This window comes from Syngnathus leptorhynchus, chromosome 3 (genome assembly GCF_054491065.1).
Source record: "Syngnathus leptorhynchus isolate UIUO chromosome 3, UIUO_Slep, whole genome shotgun sequence".
In the NCBI taxonomy this organism is placed as follows: domain Eukaryota; kingdom Metazoa; phylum Chordata; class Actinopteri; order Syngnathiformes; family Syngnathidae; genus Syngnathus; species Syngnathus leptorhynchus.
The window spans coordinates 2249516-2264963 of record NC_141197.1 but is presented as its reverse complement, the minus strand read 5'-3'; the positions used below and the strand labels follow the sequence as shown (position 1 = coordinate 2264963).

The 15448-nt window shown below is 43.5% G+C and overlaps 1 protein-coding gene across 2 annotated transcripts; it reads right to left on the bottom strand.

Moving 5' to 3' along the window:
• Window positions 1-2202: 2202 nt before the first annotated feature.
• On the bottom strand, window positions 2203-6588 carry mthfs (5,10-methenyltetrahydrofolate synthetase (5-formyltetrahydrofolate cyclo-ligase)). 2 transcript variants are annotated; one of them, XM_085908392.1, is made up of 4 exons: window positions 6469-6588; window positions 6262-6391; window positions 4024-4288; window positions 2203-3821 (listed from the first exon to the last, which is right to left on the bottom strand). In XM_085908392.1, exons 2-4 carry the CDS (start codon window positions 6370-6372, stop codon window positions 3595-3597), a joined length of 603 nt encoding a protein of 200 aa, XP_085764518.1. In that variant the 5' UTR covers window positions 6373-6391; window positions 6469-6588; the 3' UTR covers window positions 2203-3594. The 2 variants fall into 2 exon arrangements, with proteins under 2 accessions (XP_085764518.1, XP_085764517.1); XM_085908391.1 differs by having other exon boundaries at window positions 6262-6587.
• Window positions 6589-15448: the final 8860 nt, after the last annotated feature.

Here is a 15448-nt window from a genome sequence, read left to right as displayed (position 1 = left end):
GATGGATGGATGGATGGATGGATGGAATCGTTTCACAGTACTACAGAATTTGTCAGCACATGTCCTGACTAAGATTAGGAGGGAGAAGCATATTACGCCAGTTTTAAAATCTCTACATTGGTTCCCTCTGTATTTCAGTATCGATTTGAAAAGCATCATTATTGGTTTGTAAATGTTTTAATCGTCTAGGTTGGGCCATCACATCTTTCAGATTTACTACGTGTAATGTATGAACTCTTGCTTCCTCTGAGATCTTCTGACACTCGACTTTTAATCATTCCAAAAATCAAGGCACACACTCATCATGAGCCCCTTTTCCATCAATAAATTCAGTAACAAATAATTCCTGGTTGTAGATCATTTCCTAAATGATTATGTGCTTTGTTCGTTTATCAATGGCCACCGTACTGGTGTGCAGTGGGACAATCAGAATGCTCATCTCTCTAGTTCCATTCTCTTATACTATGTATCTGGCGGCCGCCATTTTGGCCAGTGGAAATAAACTACAGTAATGGTAACCTTGATATGATAATTAACTCATACCCAGAGCAAGCGTTTTCACTAGTAATATAAATTCCTTGTAATACAAGTCGAATGTTCATGTTTTTAAGAACAGGCTCAATACATTCCTTTTTACTTGAACTTTTAATTAAGACCTTTTTAATGTATTCATCTATTTTATTCATCTTAACTTGTTTAACTTATGTCTTTTAATTATGTAAAATGTTATTCACATGCTGTGTTTATATTCACAGATTTGTTTCTTTTTATGCTTTTACTATATTAGCATTCATGGTTATTTATTTATAGTTTTATGTTTCAAGCTCTGTCATGTCTTTTAAAATACATAATTATTGTTTTTTCCTGTTTAGTCTCTCTACATCAGACTCCAAGTACAACTCAGACCACTCCCATCTGCAAAGGTTCTCGGATGATACGGCCATCATTTAATGCGTACCAGACGGGAACGACCGTGAATACAGGGGGCATCATCAGTGACTTTGTGAGCTGATGTGGGGCCAATGCTCTTAAAATCAATGCTAGCAAGATGAAGGAGATGGTCATCAACTTAAGGAGGAAGTCACACCCTACTGGACCAGTGAACATTCAGGAAAAGGACATTGAGAAAGCGGACTTTGACCTGTTGACTGACAGGCACAGCCGCCAGCTGTTTCAATGCAAGCATCCACGGTTCTTTTGATTCTTAAAATTATTTTAATTCTTCTTTAATTTTGCTGATGCAATCTTAAGCAGCACAAAGAAGTAAAATGTTTAATTTCCATCTTCGTAGAGGACTTCATCAATGAGTGTTCTCTTACAGGTACCCGAGTGTCCGCCTCAACAACGGGCTCCACCTGATGAGAAGACTGGGGTCCTTCGGAGTCTGCACGACTGTTAGAGTTGATTTATGACTCAGTGGTAGCATCTCCCTTGCTGTATGCAGTGTCAAGACTCGTCCCCGGTTGTTTTATTATGTGTACTGTAGGTTGTCATTATTTCTGTCCGTGTCAGTGTACTCGCCCCTCCCTTCCTGTGTCTACTCATAATCTATGTACTAATCGCAGTCACCTTCCTCTCGTTACCTGTCGCGTATTTAAATCATGTCTGCGTGTCACACACTTGTTGGATTATTTCTTGTCTCACGTCTGTTAGTTCTGTTCTTGTTTGCCAGCCCTGTCGGTCAGTCCCGTTAGGTTTGCCGGTTCTGTTGGCTTGTTCCCCTTATCCTCCCTTCCAACTACCTTCTCCCTTCAATAAACCCTGGTCCCAGCTGCATTTGGTCGCCCTGCTTCATTCCAATCCGTGACATGCAGTGTCCTGCTGGGGAGCAGATGCACTGTAAGAGACAGGAGCCGGATTGACAAACTGGTGCGGAAGGTTGGCTCTGTGCTGGGATGTCCTTTTGAGTCTGTGACGGTGGTGGGTGAGACGGGGATGTTAGCAAAAAATGTGGGCCGTGGTCGTGGCTTTGTTCCGCAGCCATGGGTGCAAATTCTTACAGGCTGCTGCATTGGTGATTTTGTGGTGACTGCCTACAACCGTGGCTTATGGTACTGTTCTGCACTAGACGGCTCTTTGATATGATGTATTCGTCACCCGGATACCGTGCTGAACCTCCAGTTTCATACGTCAGGTGTTTTTTTTTTTTTTTTTTGTGAGTTGGTTGTCTCCGGGTGTTTATTTTCGTGCAATAGTTCGGTGTGGGGTGAGAGGCTGTTTTTATTACTTTACAGTGTAAAGCACTTTTGAGTTACATATCTTGGCAGAAAAGTACTATACAAGGAGATTGCTATAAATTGGTTGATTGATAAATATACAAGTACTTTGTACTTACAAAGGCACAGCCACACAACAGACACAAATGTCTGAAATAATTGCTCGACACTTGTTTAATTTGGGTATTGTAATTTAGCTGTAGGTTTTATTAAGACTAAACTAACAGTATTCAGTTCAATTCGATTCAGACTAATATTTTCTGTGCTTTAGACTGTGACCCTGAAACGTTTTTTTCCACTGCAGAAAAACCTCATGAGATTCCCGGGATGCACCAAAAAAGTAAATATCACTGTCATGGCCTATTTCACCTAGTTCATAAATCTCTTTAATCTACTAATCTAGGGTTTTTGGGGGGTTTGCAAATGTAATTAAAAAAAAAAAAAAAAACATACCAAAGACCGATGTGAAGAGAATAAACAACACTGCAAACCAAATACTTTACAATGTGTCATATGATAATAAATAAACTTGACTTGAATTTCACTAATAGATGGTGCTGTTGCTCAGCACTATCTCAGATTTCAGTAAGGGGTTGCACAATCTCAAGTGAGTTGGTGTGTACGGTGCCACACTTGGCGTAGGTGTACTGTATTTGAGCAAGAATTAGACAAATTTAGCAATTTTCACAATTAAATCATGCACTTTAAAATAAAAACAATAAGCACAGAGCAGAAAACTAGATAAAATATTTGTATTTAATTATTTACTGATTACTCTTCATCGCCTACCTGCACATCTGTGCATGAGTTCCACTTGTTTTACCAGTTGAGAGTTTTGGCAGTGTGAATGGCTTCTGTCTCGTCGGCAACATAAACTCAAGGACACTTTGAAGATTTGATCATTAGCACACATGAGCTTCGTACTCCAAGCTGTCCGGATCCTGAATTCCCTCCACCCTCTGCTGCATGACGTCCTGTTCTTTTGCGCTATGATCTGGCTGTCTGCTATTAGCACGCTTGCTCCATTTTGCTGCTCTTATTTGTCTATTTATTTATTTATTGTTTATTTATTTGGGTTATTTGCTTATTACTTATTCGTTGCTCTTGTCTGTTCGTTTTTACTCTTTGTGCTATTTGATTGTGAGTGTTGTGTACTGTGTCTAGTCACCGTGGGACGGTGGGAGACGTAATTTCGATCTCTTTGTGTGCCTTAACGTGAAGAAATTGACAATAAAGCGGACTTTGACCTGTTGACTGACAGGCACAGCCGCCAGCTGTTTCAATGCAAGCATCCACGGTTCTTTTGATTCTTAAAATTATTTTAATTCTTCTTTAATTTTGCTGATGCAATCTTAAGCAGCACAAAAAAGTAAAATGTTTAATTTCCATCTTCGTAGAGGACTTCATCAATGAGCACATCATTGTTGTCAACAGGGATGTCCTGACACAGTTGCTCTTTATAGGCCAAAGCAATGGTGTAGGGCTTTCCTTTGGGGTGCTGGAAGCAGCGTGCTAGATAGGTGTCATAGAAACCCTTGCCCCTGCCCAGACGTTTTCCAGACAGGTCAAATCCAAGACCTGGCATCAAGATGAGATCCAGACCTCCTAGAAAATATTGGTTTAAAATGTGTCTTATGGTTTGTTGTACAGAGTCATATAGTTTCTGGCATAGACGTGTGGTTAAATTATTGAGGACCTAAAAGCTAAACTGTATTGTGCTATACAATTTTATTTTAACTATTTGCAAATTATTTTGCCATTTTCAGATTCAGAGGTTAAAAAAAAAGAAAATGCAGACTGTGTCTACCTGCAGACAATGCTTCTTGTCTGCCCTTGTCATCTTCAGAAGGCTGTAGGATATTCCAAGATGTCTTGGATAATGTGGCCATGTCCTGCATACTGTTGAGCTTCAGCATGTCCATGTGGTTGCTATATCGATTATATCTGGGGATGAAGCAGCTTTTACCCACTTTAAACACATCTTTGATGATTTCCTCAGTGTGCACTTCATCGTCCATGCTGAGAAACACTGCAATACTTTTACAAGCCACATATTTTGGGTGTCTGATGAGCTGAAATAAATAAACAGTGCAAGACAACTTGATTTAATATCACATTTGGATGAGCTGTTATTACTGATGCCTCAGAAGTACAAGTTTCTCGGTTAAAATTGCTTGTCTTTCTGTGTGGAATTTCAATCGTCTCCCCAAATATGGTTTCTGATCATGTAATCAGTATTTGTTAGTCCACCATGTGGGTAGTTAACATCAGGAAGATTCTCTATTGAAATGCTCAATAAATATCAGAACAAAATGAGTCGACCACCATTGGTAGTGTGTAGTCCTATTAACACAAGTAGTATAGTCGTGGCTTCGTGGCTTGTAAGCTATTTCAAACAAACATTACAAAACGAAGTGACAACAAACAATAGCCTTAAATATGCATACGCTGTACTTATCAATATCTACAACAATCTAACTAGTTCAGATATAATAATTAAACATTTATGTTTGAAATGTGTTTTATTTTTATCTGATAAAATACAGTAATCCCTCGTTTTTTGCTAGGGTTACATTCCAAAAACAACCTGTGATATGTGAAATCTGTGAAGTTGAAACCTTTACTTTTTTACTATTATTATACATGTATAACATTGAAACCAAGAGCAAAACCTGTTTTCAAACCCAAACATTTATTTAACAAAGAGAAGTAAATGTTTTCTTAAACAAAACCTGTTTTCAAGCCCAAACATTTATTTAACAGAGAAGTAAATGTTTTCTTACAAATAACTACAGTAAAATAATAAATTTAATCATCAGTACGAAATACATACTATATAGTGCGCCTCTGACTGTGCCACTGCGGGATGACTCCGCTTTGTTGTCTTTTTTTTTTCTCTTTTCAAAAAAAGAGATCTGTGTCTATCAGGCTTATTGGCCTGGGCAATGATGTATCATTGATATATTTAAGCTCAGCAAGCGCATGTAGAATATATGTATGGCAACCCACAAAAAAGCATGGCATTAAATTTTCTGCAGGGGCCTTGTCAATGCGCTGTGAAAAAAAATCAGTGAAGCAGCGAGACCGTGAAAGCTGAACCGTGATACAGTGAGGGATTACTGTATTTTTGTAACAGAATAGTTTATAACTCTTTTTGAACACGAGAAATTCAAACTTTTTCCAATTCTACATTAGTTTTTCCATAAATCGAAACCTTTAACAGACACACATTTGTTAAATATTAATTCTTACAGATAATTTTTTTTTTTTTAAATCACTTCTACCCTAAAGTTGTAACAGTGACCTTCGTTGATTTCAAACTTTGAATACTGTGGCATAGTTGCGTCTAGCATAATGTATACATTGTGTTGTTTTGAATTTTACCAAGTCATAGAACTTGGTTAGATTTGAAAAATAATGGATTAGAAAAATATTTTGAATGGTTAATAATTCGTGTATCTTTTTTGTAGTTTATAGAGAGGATAAGTATTTCTTTTATGTTTTCTCCATATTTCTCCACACAGTGAATTAATTATAGCAACAATAGAGAACAATATGTATGTAATGATTATGTTTTTTTGGGTGGGGGGGATCCTTGATTTATCAAGGATACTTATCAAGGATTACTTTCCAGGTGATGTTTGTATCATACCAGAGTATTGAGTTAAATACAACAGGAATAAATGTTATTTCATTAACCCTTTCAATTTCAAGAGTCTACAATAATTTTAATTGGCGTTTTATTTGTATATGTTTGGTGCCCAAAGATGGTGAACTTTGTTTCACGTAGATTCAAATATTAATCTTAATATTAAGAAAATTCTGTAAATGTTTAAAATATTTTTCCACAGTACTCAGAAGCTGTTCCTGATTTTCTCCAGAGCACCATGTCAGTAGAACGAAAACTTATTTTCATTTGTGCAACGCCACGCCATTCCATTAGAATTATAAACATATGTCCCGTTTTCGTCGAAAATATACCGACTTACAGCAATGATAAGCACCATTTAAAAACACCGTCTTCATATGTGTCCAATTTCCTTACCTTTTGGCAAACAATTAAAGACTGTCGGTGCTTCTCCTCTTCACTTAAGAGTGCAACACGATGTTTTATTTCTTTCCGAAGCGCTTGTTTAGCTGCGCGCATTGCGGCCATTCCGCCCGCCTCCTGTAGACTTGAGTACAAAGTCCACCTAATATAAACTTGGGTTGTCTGAAACAGAAGTGATTTTAAAATCAATGGGGTCATCACCTTATTAAATATTAACTGGTGTCACGATGCACACGCTTGGAAAACAAACGCTTATATCCGAGGCACTCAGCATTTACGCAACATCCGACTCGTGTATTTGTAGCCCGAGATATGTCGTTTTAAGGGTGAGCCTGATACGACGTCAGCGCTTCCGCCATATTGAATGTGGTGAAGCTGACTCATATTATCGCGAAAGGTCTGATCATTTGATGTGTTTTTCTGATGAGTGAGACACAATTTTTGTTTGCTTTTTTTTTTTTTACACAAATAAAAACAACAACTTTTTACCAGAATTCAAAAACATCATATTTCTATTGTAAATGCAAATACATTTTGCTTAACTTTTCAAACCATCGTGAAAATTACATTTTGTATCAGAAAGGGTCTATGACTGACTTATGCTGGCCAGCCGGCCAGCCAGCCTCTAGGGTTCGATCAAACCCAGGTTACGAACCACTGCATTAAAAGGAACAGATCTCTGGTGGGCCACAAAATGGAGGACAGATTAGATGAGCTGTGGCTGCAATGTCCTCATCTAGTAGCTGTTTAGAAAACATGGTGTCATTTGACAAATTTGTTTCCTCAAGTTCTTTCCGGAAAAGAGACAGTCCGTACTGTTTGGGTACAGCTTGAACGTGTAGAAGTTGTTTTACGGTGTAGGAAGCAGACAGAGTAGGGTTGCTGACTCACTTGTAGTGTGACATGATGCCACACCAAGACACAGAACAATATTTATCTTGTAGTCTGACATTGAGACTGTCATGAACGACAAAAAAGTTGTGTAGTCTGAGAAGGCCATAAGATTGCACAAATCTGACAGAAACCGGAAGTGGACATTACATGCAAAAAAATCAAAGACTTGATACACCCTGCCTGCTAGCAGGAGAGCTCTTCCACCTGGACTTCATGAGTATTGATTTTCTAGATGTCTCCGTAGACAGTGGCTCGTAGCTCTCCAGCCTGATGTTATTTTTTCATTGCTATTCTCTCTCTATTGTTAATATCTTGGACGGTAGAACATCAGACAAACGATCATAGATCGCAGTGTGAGGCATAATTTGATCATCACAACAGAGTACCATCAGAACCATAACATAACAGACATAGCAAATCCACTGGGATTGGCATGGACGACCATCCCACAAACCAAGCGGTGCAGATAGTAAAGACACTGGAAGCAGAAGCGGGGATGCCGGTCGGAGCGAGCTGCTAGGCTAAGTAAACAACCCCACAGTCCACTGACAGCAGGATAAAAACACACACCGCTGTCCTGACTTAGAAGTATTAGCAGTCTCATGCAGACTCTTTCATCTATCAAAAGAGCTGACAGTAGTTAGAGACCTTTCCTTATAATTTCCAGCTCCTTTTCTTCATTAAGTGTCATTTCCTTGCCCCCTGGTTGACATTTCCCACATCTGCATCCTCCACACTTCGGTTCACCAGCTGCCCCAGTACTATCCTACTTCCACCAGTCAAGAAATTCTCTGTCGTCAACAATGCTCCTGGTTACAGCGTAAAATTCTTTTGATACTGTGAGCTTTTGGTATTTCACTGCAGTGGCTCTCATGGATCAGGCAAAATGTGTTTCATATGTGTGTGCAGCCATATTCACCTCACAGAGATCTGGATGTGCGCCACCAACAATCTTTCCAAATGGGCCCTCATAGGACAAGGTCTTCAATCACTTTCACTCTCTGTGGAGCGAGTCTTCCTTCGCAGTATCTGATAAGAAGCTTAATGTGCTCTGGTCTTTTCAGATCTTCCAGTCTGGTTTCTGGGAAGAACTTCTTGAGTTGCTCAGGTTTGATTGCTCTGTTCACTCTGGCAATTTCATCTAAGCCATAGCAGACAAGCTGATGAGTTTTTTCTGTGCCTGTGGGCGTCTTGACCCTGACTCTTCGTAGATACCTCTCGGTCTTAAAGTTAAAGTCCCAATGATCCTCGTCATACACACATCTGGGTGTGGTGAAATTTGTCCTCTGCATTTAACCCATCCGCATGTGATCTTAATCTATCCCCTGCGGAAGAGGGGAGCAGTGAGCAGCAGCGGTGCCGCGCTCGGAAATCATTTGGTGATCTTACCCCCCAATTCCAACCCTTAACGTTGAGTGCCAAAGTCAAGGTCTCATTTTTATAGTCTTTGGTATGACCCGACCGGGTTTTGAACCCACAACTTTCCAGTCTCAGGGCAGACACTCTACCACTAGGCCACTGAGCTGGCACTGGCCACTGAGCTTCATGGTCATTCTTCCAACCCCATGGACAACTAGAGTAATCTGTTCACTGCACAAACCCAGTCTTCTGGCACCTCTGTGGGTAATATAGTGTCTGAAGCCAAGTCTATCAGTGTTCCTATCTTCTGTCCTGCATTGGCAGTTACCTCGAGCAGCATGAGAATGACTGGTAGTTCTTGCAGGGCACCTGACTTCATCACTCCAGGCTTGTCAGTACAGTGTGTCTTTGCAGTGATGTTTGTGAAAGCTCTTCTAAACTTTTTTTCCAACTCTGATGAGAGTTCAGACACAAATTTGTCTTAGTCTTCTGTAAGCTTGGGCCTCCCCACGCTTGACCTTTGTGCTCTGTCTGTTTCACTCTTTCTAGAGCCTCCTCCTATCTGGCAAAGAAAGAAATGGTGGTTGGCAGAACTCCCTCTTCTACAGTGTCCGTTCCTACACAGGTAAGTATCTTTACATCCACCATCATCTCCATGACATTGTAGACACTTCTTGCATGCTACCAGTTTTTCCACAGCACCCAGCTTTTCGGCAGGCCTCAGTTCTTTGAACCGTTTGCAAAAGAAAATATTTTCTCTGTGCTTTTCGTCTCCATAGACAACACATCCACCTTTTCTAGTTGTTCAGGTTGAGGCATACTTTTTTTTCTATATAAGCAGACCCTTTGTCAGGCTTCTCACTCCCAAAAAGCTACTCAGCCTCTATTTGAGTCTTCAGGAACCTGAGAAGACAGTCAAAGTGATTTTCTGGTGTGACAGCATTCGCTGGGTTGACCATGAACACTAGCCCGTCTCTCTTCATGTTGTCTGGAAGCTTGCTTTCTATGGATTTGATGACCAGAGGTTCTTGATGGTCCCAGTGTTTCCAAGCTCAGTGAGATCATATAGGGCTTTCTCTACAGATTGGATCAAGTCAATTGCTTTTCTTGGCTGGTTTGACTTCAAGGCGGGAATTTTCTCCAGGTCCTCGATTATCTCCAAAGCAATTGCAGTCTTGTTTCCATATCTGATCTCAAGCACCCTGAACACCCTACCCTATATCATAAGTAGACAACTAGAGATCTCTTATCCTTTCATCCACGCTGTCGAGGAGCTGGATCCTCTTTACTTCAGCTGAACCGGTTGGCTCTCCCTGCCTCTGCAGACTCTCCCAGTCTTTGCTCAATCAATGGAAGTTTCTTTTGAATCCATGAAACCTCGGCAGGCTGGTGGGTCTGATTTTCAGTATTGGCTGCTGAACGAGCTGCTGTGCTTATGGAGCATGTGCAGTCACCTCAGGAACTCTCACTTGTCTTTCCGCTTCTGCAATCCTTTGTGCTGTGAGGAATTCTGCCCTTCTGGCCTCTCTGCGGTTACTGTGTTTTTTCAGATCTTTCACCCGTCATACAAACTTGCCCTTTCTTCTTCAACTATAGCTCATCGCCGTTTTTGTTCACAGCTGACACTAAGATAGCATGAGGTTCTTCACAGGCTGCCTCGGCTTCCTTAATTGACCATCACAAGATGCTTGTACCATGAGTTGGACCATGTGCACCATGACTGTGCACATGGCCCAACTCATCTTCCCCATATCTGCACCAGAGGTTGGACTGTACAATTCTTCTGACTTCTCCCAGTCTTGTGTCAGTCTTTTAATGTCTTTTCCAGGCCTGGCTGCTGCTGCTTGCCCAGTTCAGCTCCTTCACCCTCAGCTTCAGTCTCTGCCAGTAGACCAGTCTCGTAGTCATCATTTGTCTCACTAGGATTCCTTGCGTGAGAGGTGAGCCTTTTGAACTCCTCTTGTAGTTCACTCCTGAACATGTTTCCAGCAGCCCTGCTCAGGAAGTTGGCTTGCTCGGTGAAGGTAATTTTAGCTAAGGACCTTTCCTTCCTCAGCTGCTTCACTGTCTTTCCAATGGCTTCTTCTGCCATTCTTACCAGTCAGTTTTCTTCCCTCTGCGTCGACAGCTTGTCACTTCAGGTCTTTAATCCTTGTCTTCTTGTGAGCTGAGTGATGTTTTGCTGTTTGTTCCATCCATCCATCTTCAGGATCGGGTCGCGGGGGCAGCAGCTTTAGCAGGGACTCCCAGACTTCCCTCTCCCCAGCCACTTCATCCAGCTCATCCCGGGGGATCCCAAGGCGTTCCCAGGCCAGTCGAGAGACATAGTCTCTCCAGCGCGTCCTGGGTCGTCCCCGGGGTCTCCTACCGGTGGGACATGCCCGGAACACCTCCCCAGGGAGGCGTCCAGGAGGCATCCTGATGAGATGCCCGAGCCACCTCATCTGGTTCCTCTCAACGTGGAGGAGCAGCGGCTCTACTTTGAGTCCCTCCCGGATGACAGAGCTTCTCACCTTATCTCTAAGGGAGAGCCTGGACACCCTGCGGAGGAAACTTGTTTCGGCCGCTTGTATCCTGGATCTCGTTCTTTTGGTCACGACCTGTAGCTCGTGACCATAGTTGAGGGTAGGAGCAAAGATCGACCGGTAAATCGAGAGCTTTGCCTTTTGGCTCTAAAGGGAAATGTGCTTTCAGCGGTTAGCAAACATATTTTTTAAGGTTGTGTGAAACATATATCAATATCAATATAATATCTAGTATTGGAGTGCTTGTGTGGATTGGTGGGGGGTGAGGAATGTGCAGGCACACTGCATGAACTTGTTTCTTCTAAGAGTTATGGAACAGGCCCAGGAAGGGAGTACGGGACGGTACGGAACGAAGGGAGTACCGGACGATAACACCTCGAGGTCGGTGAGGAACGAGAACAAAGAACAATACCACGTCCAGGTGGTTGGGCTTCGAGAGGAAAATCCCCAACTCCTGACCACAGTGATGACACCTCGACAGGGAGGAGATGACCATCGACCAATCATCACACAATATTTTGCATGCTTTAATATTCATATTGTGTTTCTTTAAAACTGGGCAACCCGGAAGAATGTGTCGTCTTTTGGTGGTCACAAAAACGCACGAGTTTTAGTGTGAGGGACCCGGGACCCAGGCCTGTATTAGTGCGCTTTGTTAGGAATAAACATTTGGTAAATTTGGTCGGATTGATCTACTGGTCTTCTCTTTGACAGAACGAACTCGCAAAATTGTTAGGTGCGCCAGTGTGTGGATTAGGACATAGAAACTTGTGTTAAGTGTTGATCATAATTTGGAGTCAGATCAATAGCTAAAATCCGTATCCTAACAATTTCTTGGTGACCCCGACGTGATGTCAAGAGAAGGGTAATTGACAACTCGTGGTCTGTATCCAGGACACCGGACAGCGTCTGGGACGCTGTCTCTCGGTCGGCGAACCGTTTGGAATAAGGTGCACAACGTTGAGCTGGTACAACGTCTCCTCAACCCTGAGCTCATCACTGATAAGGTAAGCAGAATGCCTGTTACTAAAAGTCGAAATTCTGCAAATTGAAAGAGGAAATTTAAGAGGAGACTGTTGTTCAGATCAAATAAAGTGTGCAAAAGATACATACGGCGAATAAGTTTGGAACTTACGTGTGTGACGTGTACGGTAAAGTCAGGGACTTACGCGTATTACGAATAGGTCCGGGACCTAGCCTAGTTGTGGCGGACAAGGGTACGTTGACGAGCGTATTCAGATAGCCAGGTTTTTTTTGAGATCCTGGGAGCGGTGAGGTTCTCCCGAAAACATCCGGTGGTAACAGTTCCTTCTGTGAGAGATCAGACCGCTAAAACATCCAAAATGCCCCAAATTGATAGAAGTGTGTGTGCTGAGAGGAATGAATGGAGTGAGATTGAAAGGATGTATGTTGATGTGGAAGCGCAAATTGTGAGTGGCATTGACAGAAAGAAAGTGGCAAAGGAGCGTGTGAGACACCGAAAAGTCTTTGCGAAATTGGAAGCTGACAAATTGTTTCAGGGTTTTTCAACAACTTGGGACATGGAACGTCTCTCACGGCAATTGCAGCAAAAAGAGAGTCAGGTGCTGAAAGGAAAGCTCTCCTTAGAAGACGAGCAGAAAGGGGCCGGCTGGCGTAAGCGCAAGGTGCTCGAGAAGCACATTAGGGAGAGAGAGGAAGAGCGACGCTCTTTGCACAATATGGCAACAGCTGCAACAGCTTTGTTTGCAACTCAGAAGAAACTGCCCGTAGAAAGTGTTGTTAATGTGAGAAAAGCGGAGGAGGTAGAGAAAGCGGTGAAAATAGATAAGAAAGGAGTTGAATACAAGGGCATTTATCCATCTTTGCATGATGTAACACCCCCGAGTGCCCCCACACTCGGAGTGACTGCTGTTGGACCGCCGCCATACGGCGACCCCGGAGTGATGGCTCCAGTGGTGACGTTGGGTGGCCGACTGGTAGTGGATGTCGAAGGCGAAGGCGGATCAAAGTATTGTACAACTGATTGAACAAGCACTAAATAGAGAGAGGCGACGGAACAGGGAGGAGGAAACGTCCCGCGTGGACACTTCCACCCCCGCTCCGAGCCCTCAAACGTCCAACATAACGAAAGGAGTAGGTGGGCATAGACTAAGTGCCGAGAACGAGGAGCTAAAGAAGAAAGTTGATCAAGTTGATGAGCAGCGTAGACAGGAAGCGCAGATGTTAAAATGGGTAACGGAGAAAATAAGACAAGACGCGAAGAGCGAGTGGAGACAGAAAGAGCATTCACAGCGGGACGGCAGTGGAGGTGAGGAGGAAGATGATGTTGTGATGCAACAGAGGAAAATGTTGGAGTACGCGAATCTGAATGGTAGAAAAAAGGGTGGGCAGGGAGAGAGACAGACACGGAGAGAATATAATTTGCGGAGTGGTCATGGACAGATGATACAAGCAGAGGTGCAGAAAAATGAGTTGATGTGTCCGCTGGTGGCCACAGCGGACGGTCAGCGTTACGAGCCCTTGGTGCTCCGTGATGTGACTGCGATGATGGAAAAGATGCCCCCACTACACAGAGGCAAGGTGTGGCTGAACAAGTTTTTGGCTCTAATGAGTGGACAGAGTTGTACACTTGGTGACATGCGACAGATGTTGGCAGGAGCATGCTCCCTAGTGCAATTGCAGGCGATTGAGGAAGCAGCAGGCACAGCGAGACTGGGGAGGGAGGTGCCCTTGCCACAAGTAGCAGCGCCCCTGTTTGAAAACATTAAAATGACTTTCCCACAACCCACCGATTTGGCCCCCACTATGTTTCCTTATGATGTGAAAATGTCACCTGCCCAACATTATGTAACATGTGTGGAGAGTTGGATTGAAACCACAGCTCGCCATCCGGCTCTCACGCACGAGGCAGAGGTGCTCTTCCGGACGGCGCTGGTGGATGGACTTCCGCCAGATGTGAAGAAGCAGCTAATGTCAGACCCTGACATTCTGGTTTGTGCCGAGGAACGATTTAAACGTCATCTTTTGCATCACTGCAGAATGTTTACTGAGTCACAAGCTAAAGTTGATAACAAGACAGACGCATTATCCAAACAGTTGTTGAAATTACAGTTGGCAAAAATGCATGGTGAAGCTAGACAGTCTAAATCACAGAAAAAGGAAATGCAAATGTCAGAGGCTCCTCAGGTGGTGGGACGCGGAAGGGGCCAGTTCCGGGGCGGATACAGAGGCCGGGGAGGGAGTGCACCTGCTTACCCGGGGAGGGCGACATACAAAAACCATTCGCCCAACGCATGCTTCATCTGCGGCGAAACCGATCACTGGGCAAGAGAATGCCCGCAGTATCGACTGCACGGAGCCGCCCGCCCAGCCGGAGGCCCGCCACATCAACCCGAGGCGCCGATACAACAAGCAGGAACAGCTCCCTCGGGTGGACGACCCTGGCAACAGCCACAAGCACACAGAGGTCAGTACTATCAACATGATGATCTCTGGTGTGGACAATTCGAATAGGGATGCCCGGGGAGCCAGAGAAGCAGCGGCCCGGCGGAGCCAATGCCTCATGTGACAGTGGAGGGAAAACCTGTGCAGATGCTGGTGGACACAGGCGCAACATATTCATCAATAAACACTGCCCTTCCTGTATCCTCACTGTCAAAGAAAACAACAACTTTGGTCGGCTTCTCGGGAAAACCACAAACTCTGCCTTTTACCAAACCACTTGAGACTGTGATCACCCGGACGGGGTGTAGACTCTGGCACAAATACATCCATTCCACAGACACCCCGATCAATTTGATGGGGAGGGACTTGTTGTCAGCCGTTGAAGCCAGAATTCTGTGTGGGCCAGAGGGAGTGATTATTCAATTTCCAGATGGCATCAGCATCCAGTGCTCACAACAAATACAACAACATGGTCAGTGGCTGATGGCGCCCCTACCGACAGAAGCAGAAACTGCAACCATCTACTGGGCCAGGCTGGAGCCAGAGACCCCTGCTGGTGGTGGTGTGTTCTCGACCTACCAACTGTGGAAACCTTGGATCTGCTCACTGACGCCATACCACCCACCTGTTGATCCTTTGCATTGCACTCTATATTATGACCGAAAAAGTGATGATGTATATCGGGATTTGTTTGAAGAAATTGAAGGGCACATGTGGGATTTAACCTCATCATGCATTTTGATTGGTAAAGAGGGAGTTGCAGCGGCAACTGAACTGACACATGAACAAATGCAGTGGTTCAAAATGACAGAAAAAGGGGTGCCACACATTTCCCTAGCTCTTGCCCCAGGACACGAGGCTAGACAATTCAATCAATCAATCAAGTCAAGTTTATATAGCCCTACATCACAAGCAGTCTCAAAGGGCTCTGTCCTCTGCATTTAACCCATCCCCATGTGATTTTGATCCATCCCCTG

Excerpts from the sequence above, each read along its gene's own strand:
- mthfs (XM_085908391.1), bottom strand. The coding sequence starts at position 6,465 with ATGACCCCATTGATTTTAAAATCACTTCTGTTTCAGACAACCCAAGTT. Across the intron at positions 4,289-6,261 it reads CTTTAATTGTTTGCCAAAAG|CTCATCAGACACCCAAAATA; the intron begins GTAAGGAAATTG and ends TATTTATTTCAG. Across the intron at positions 3,822-4,023 it reads ACAAGAAGCATTGTCTGCAG|GAGGTCTGGATCTCATCTTG; the intron begins GTAGACACAGTC and ends AATATTTTCTAG.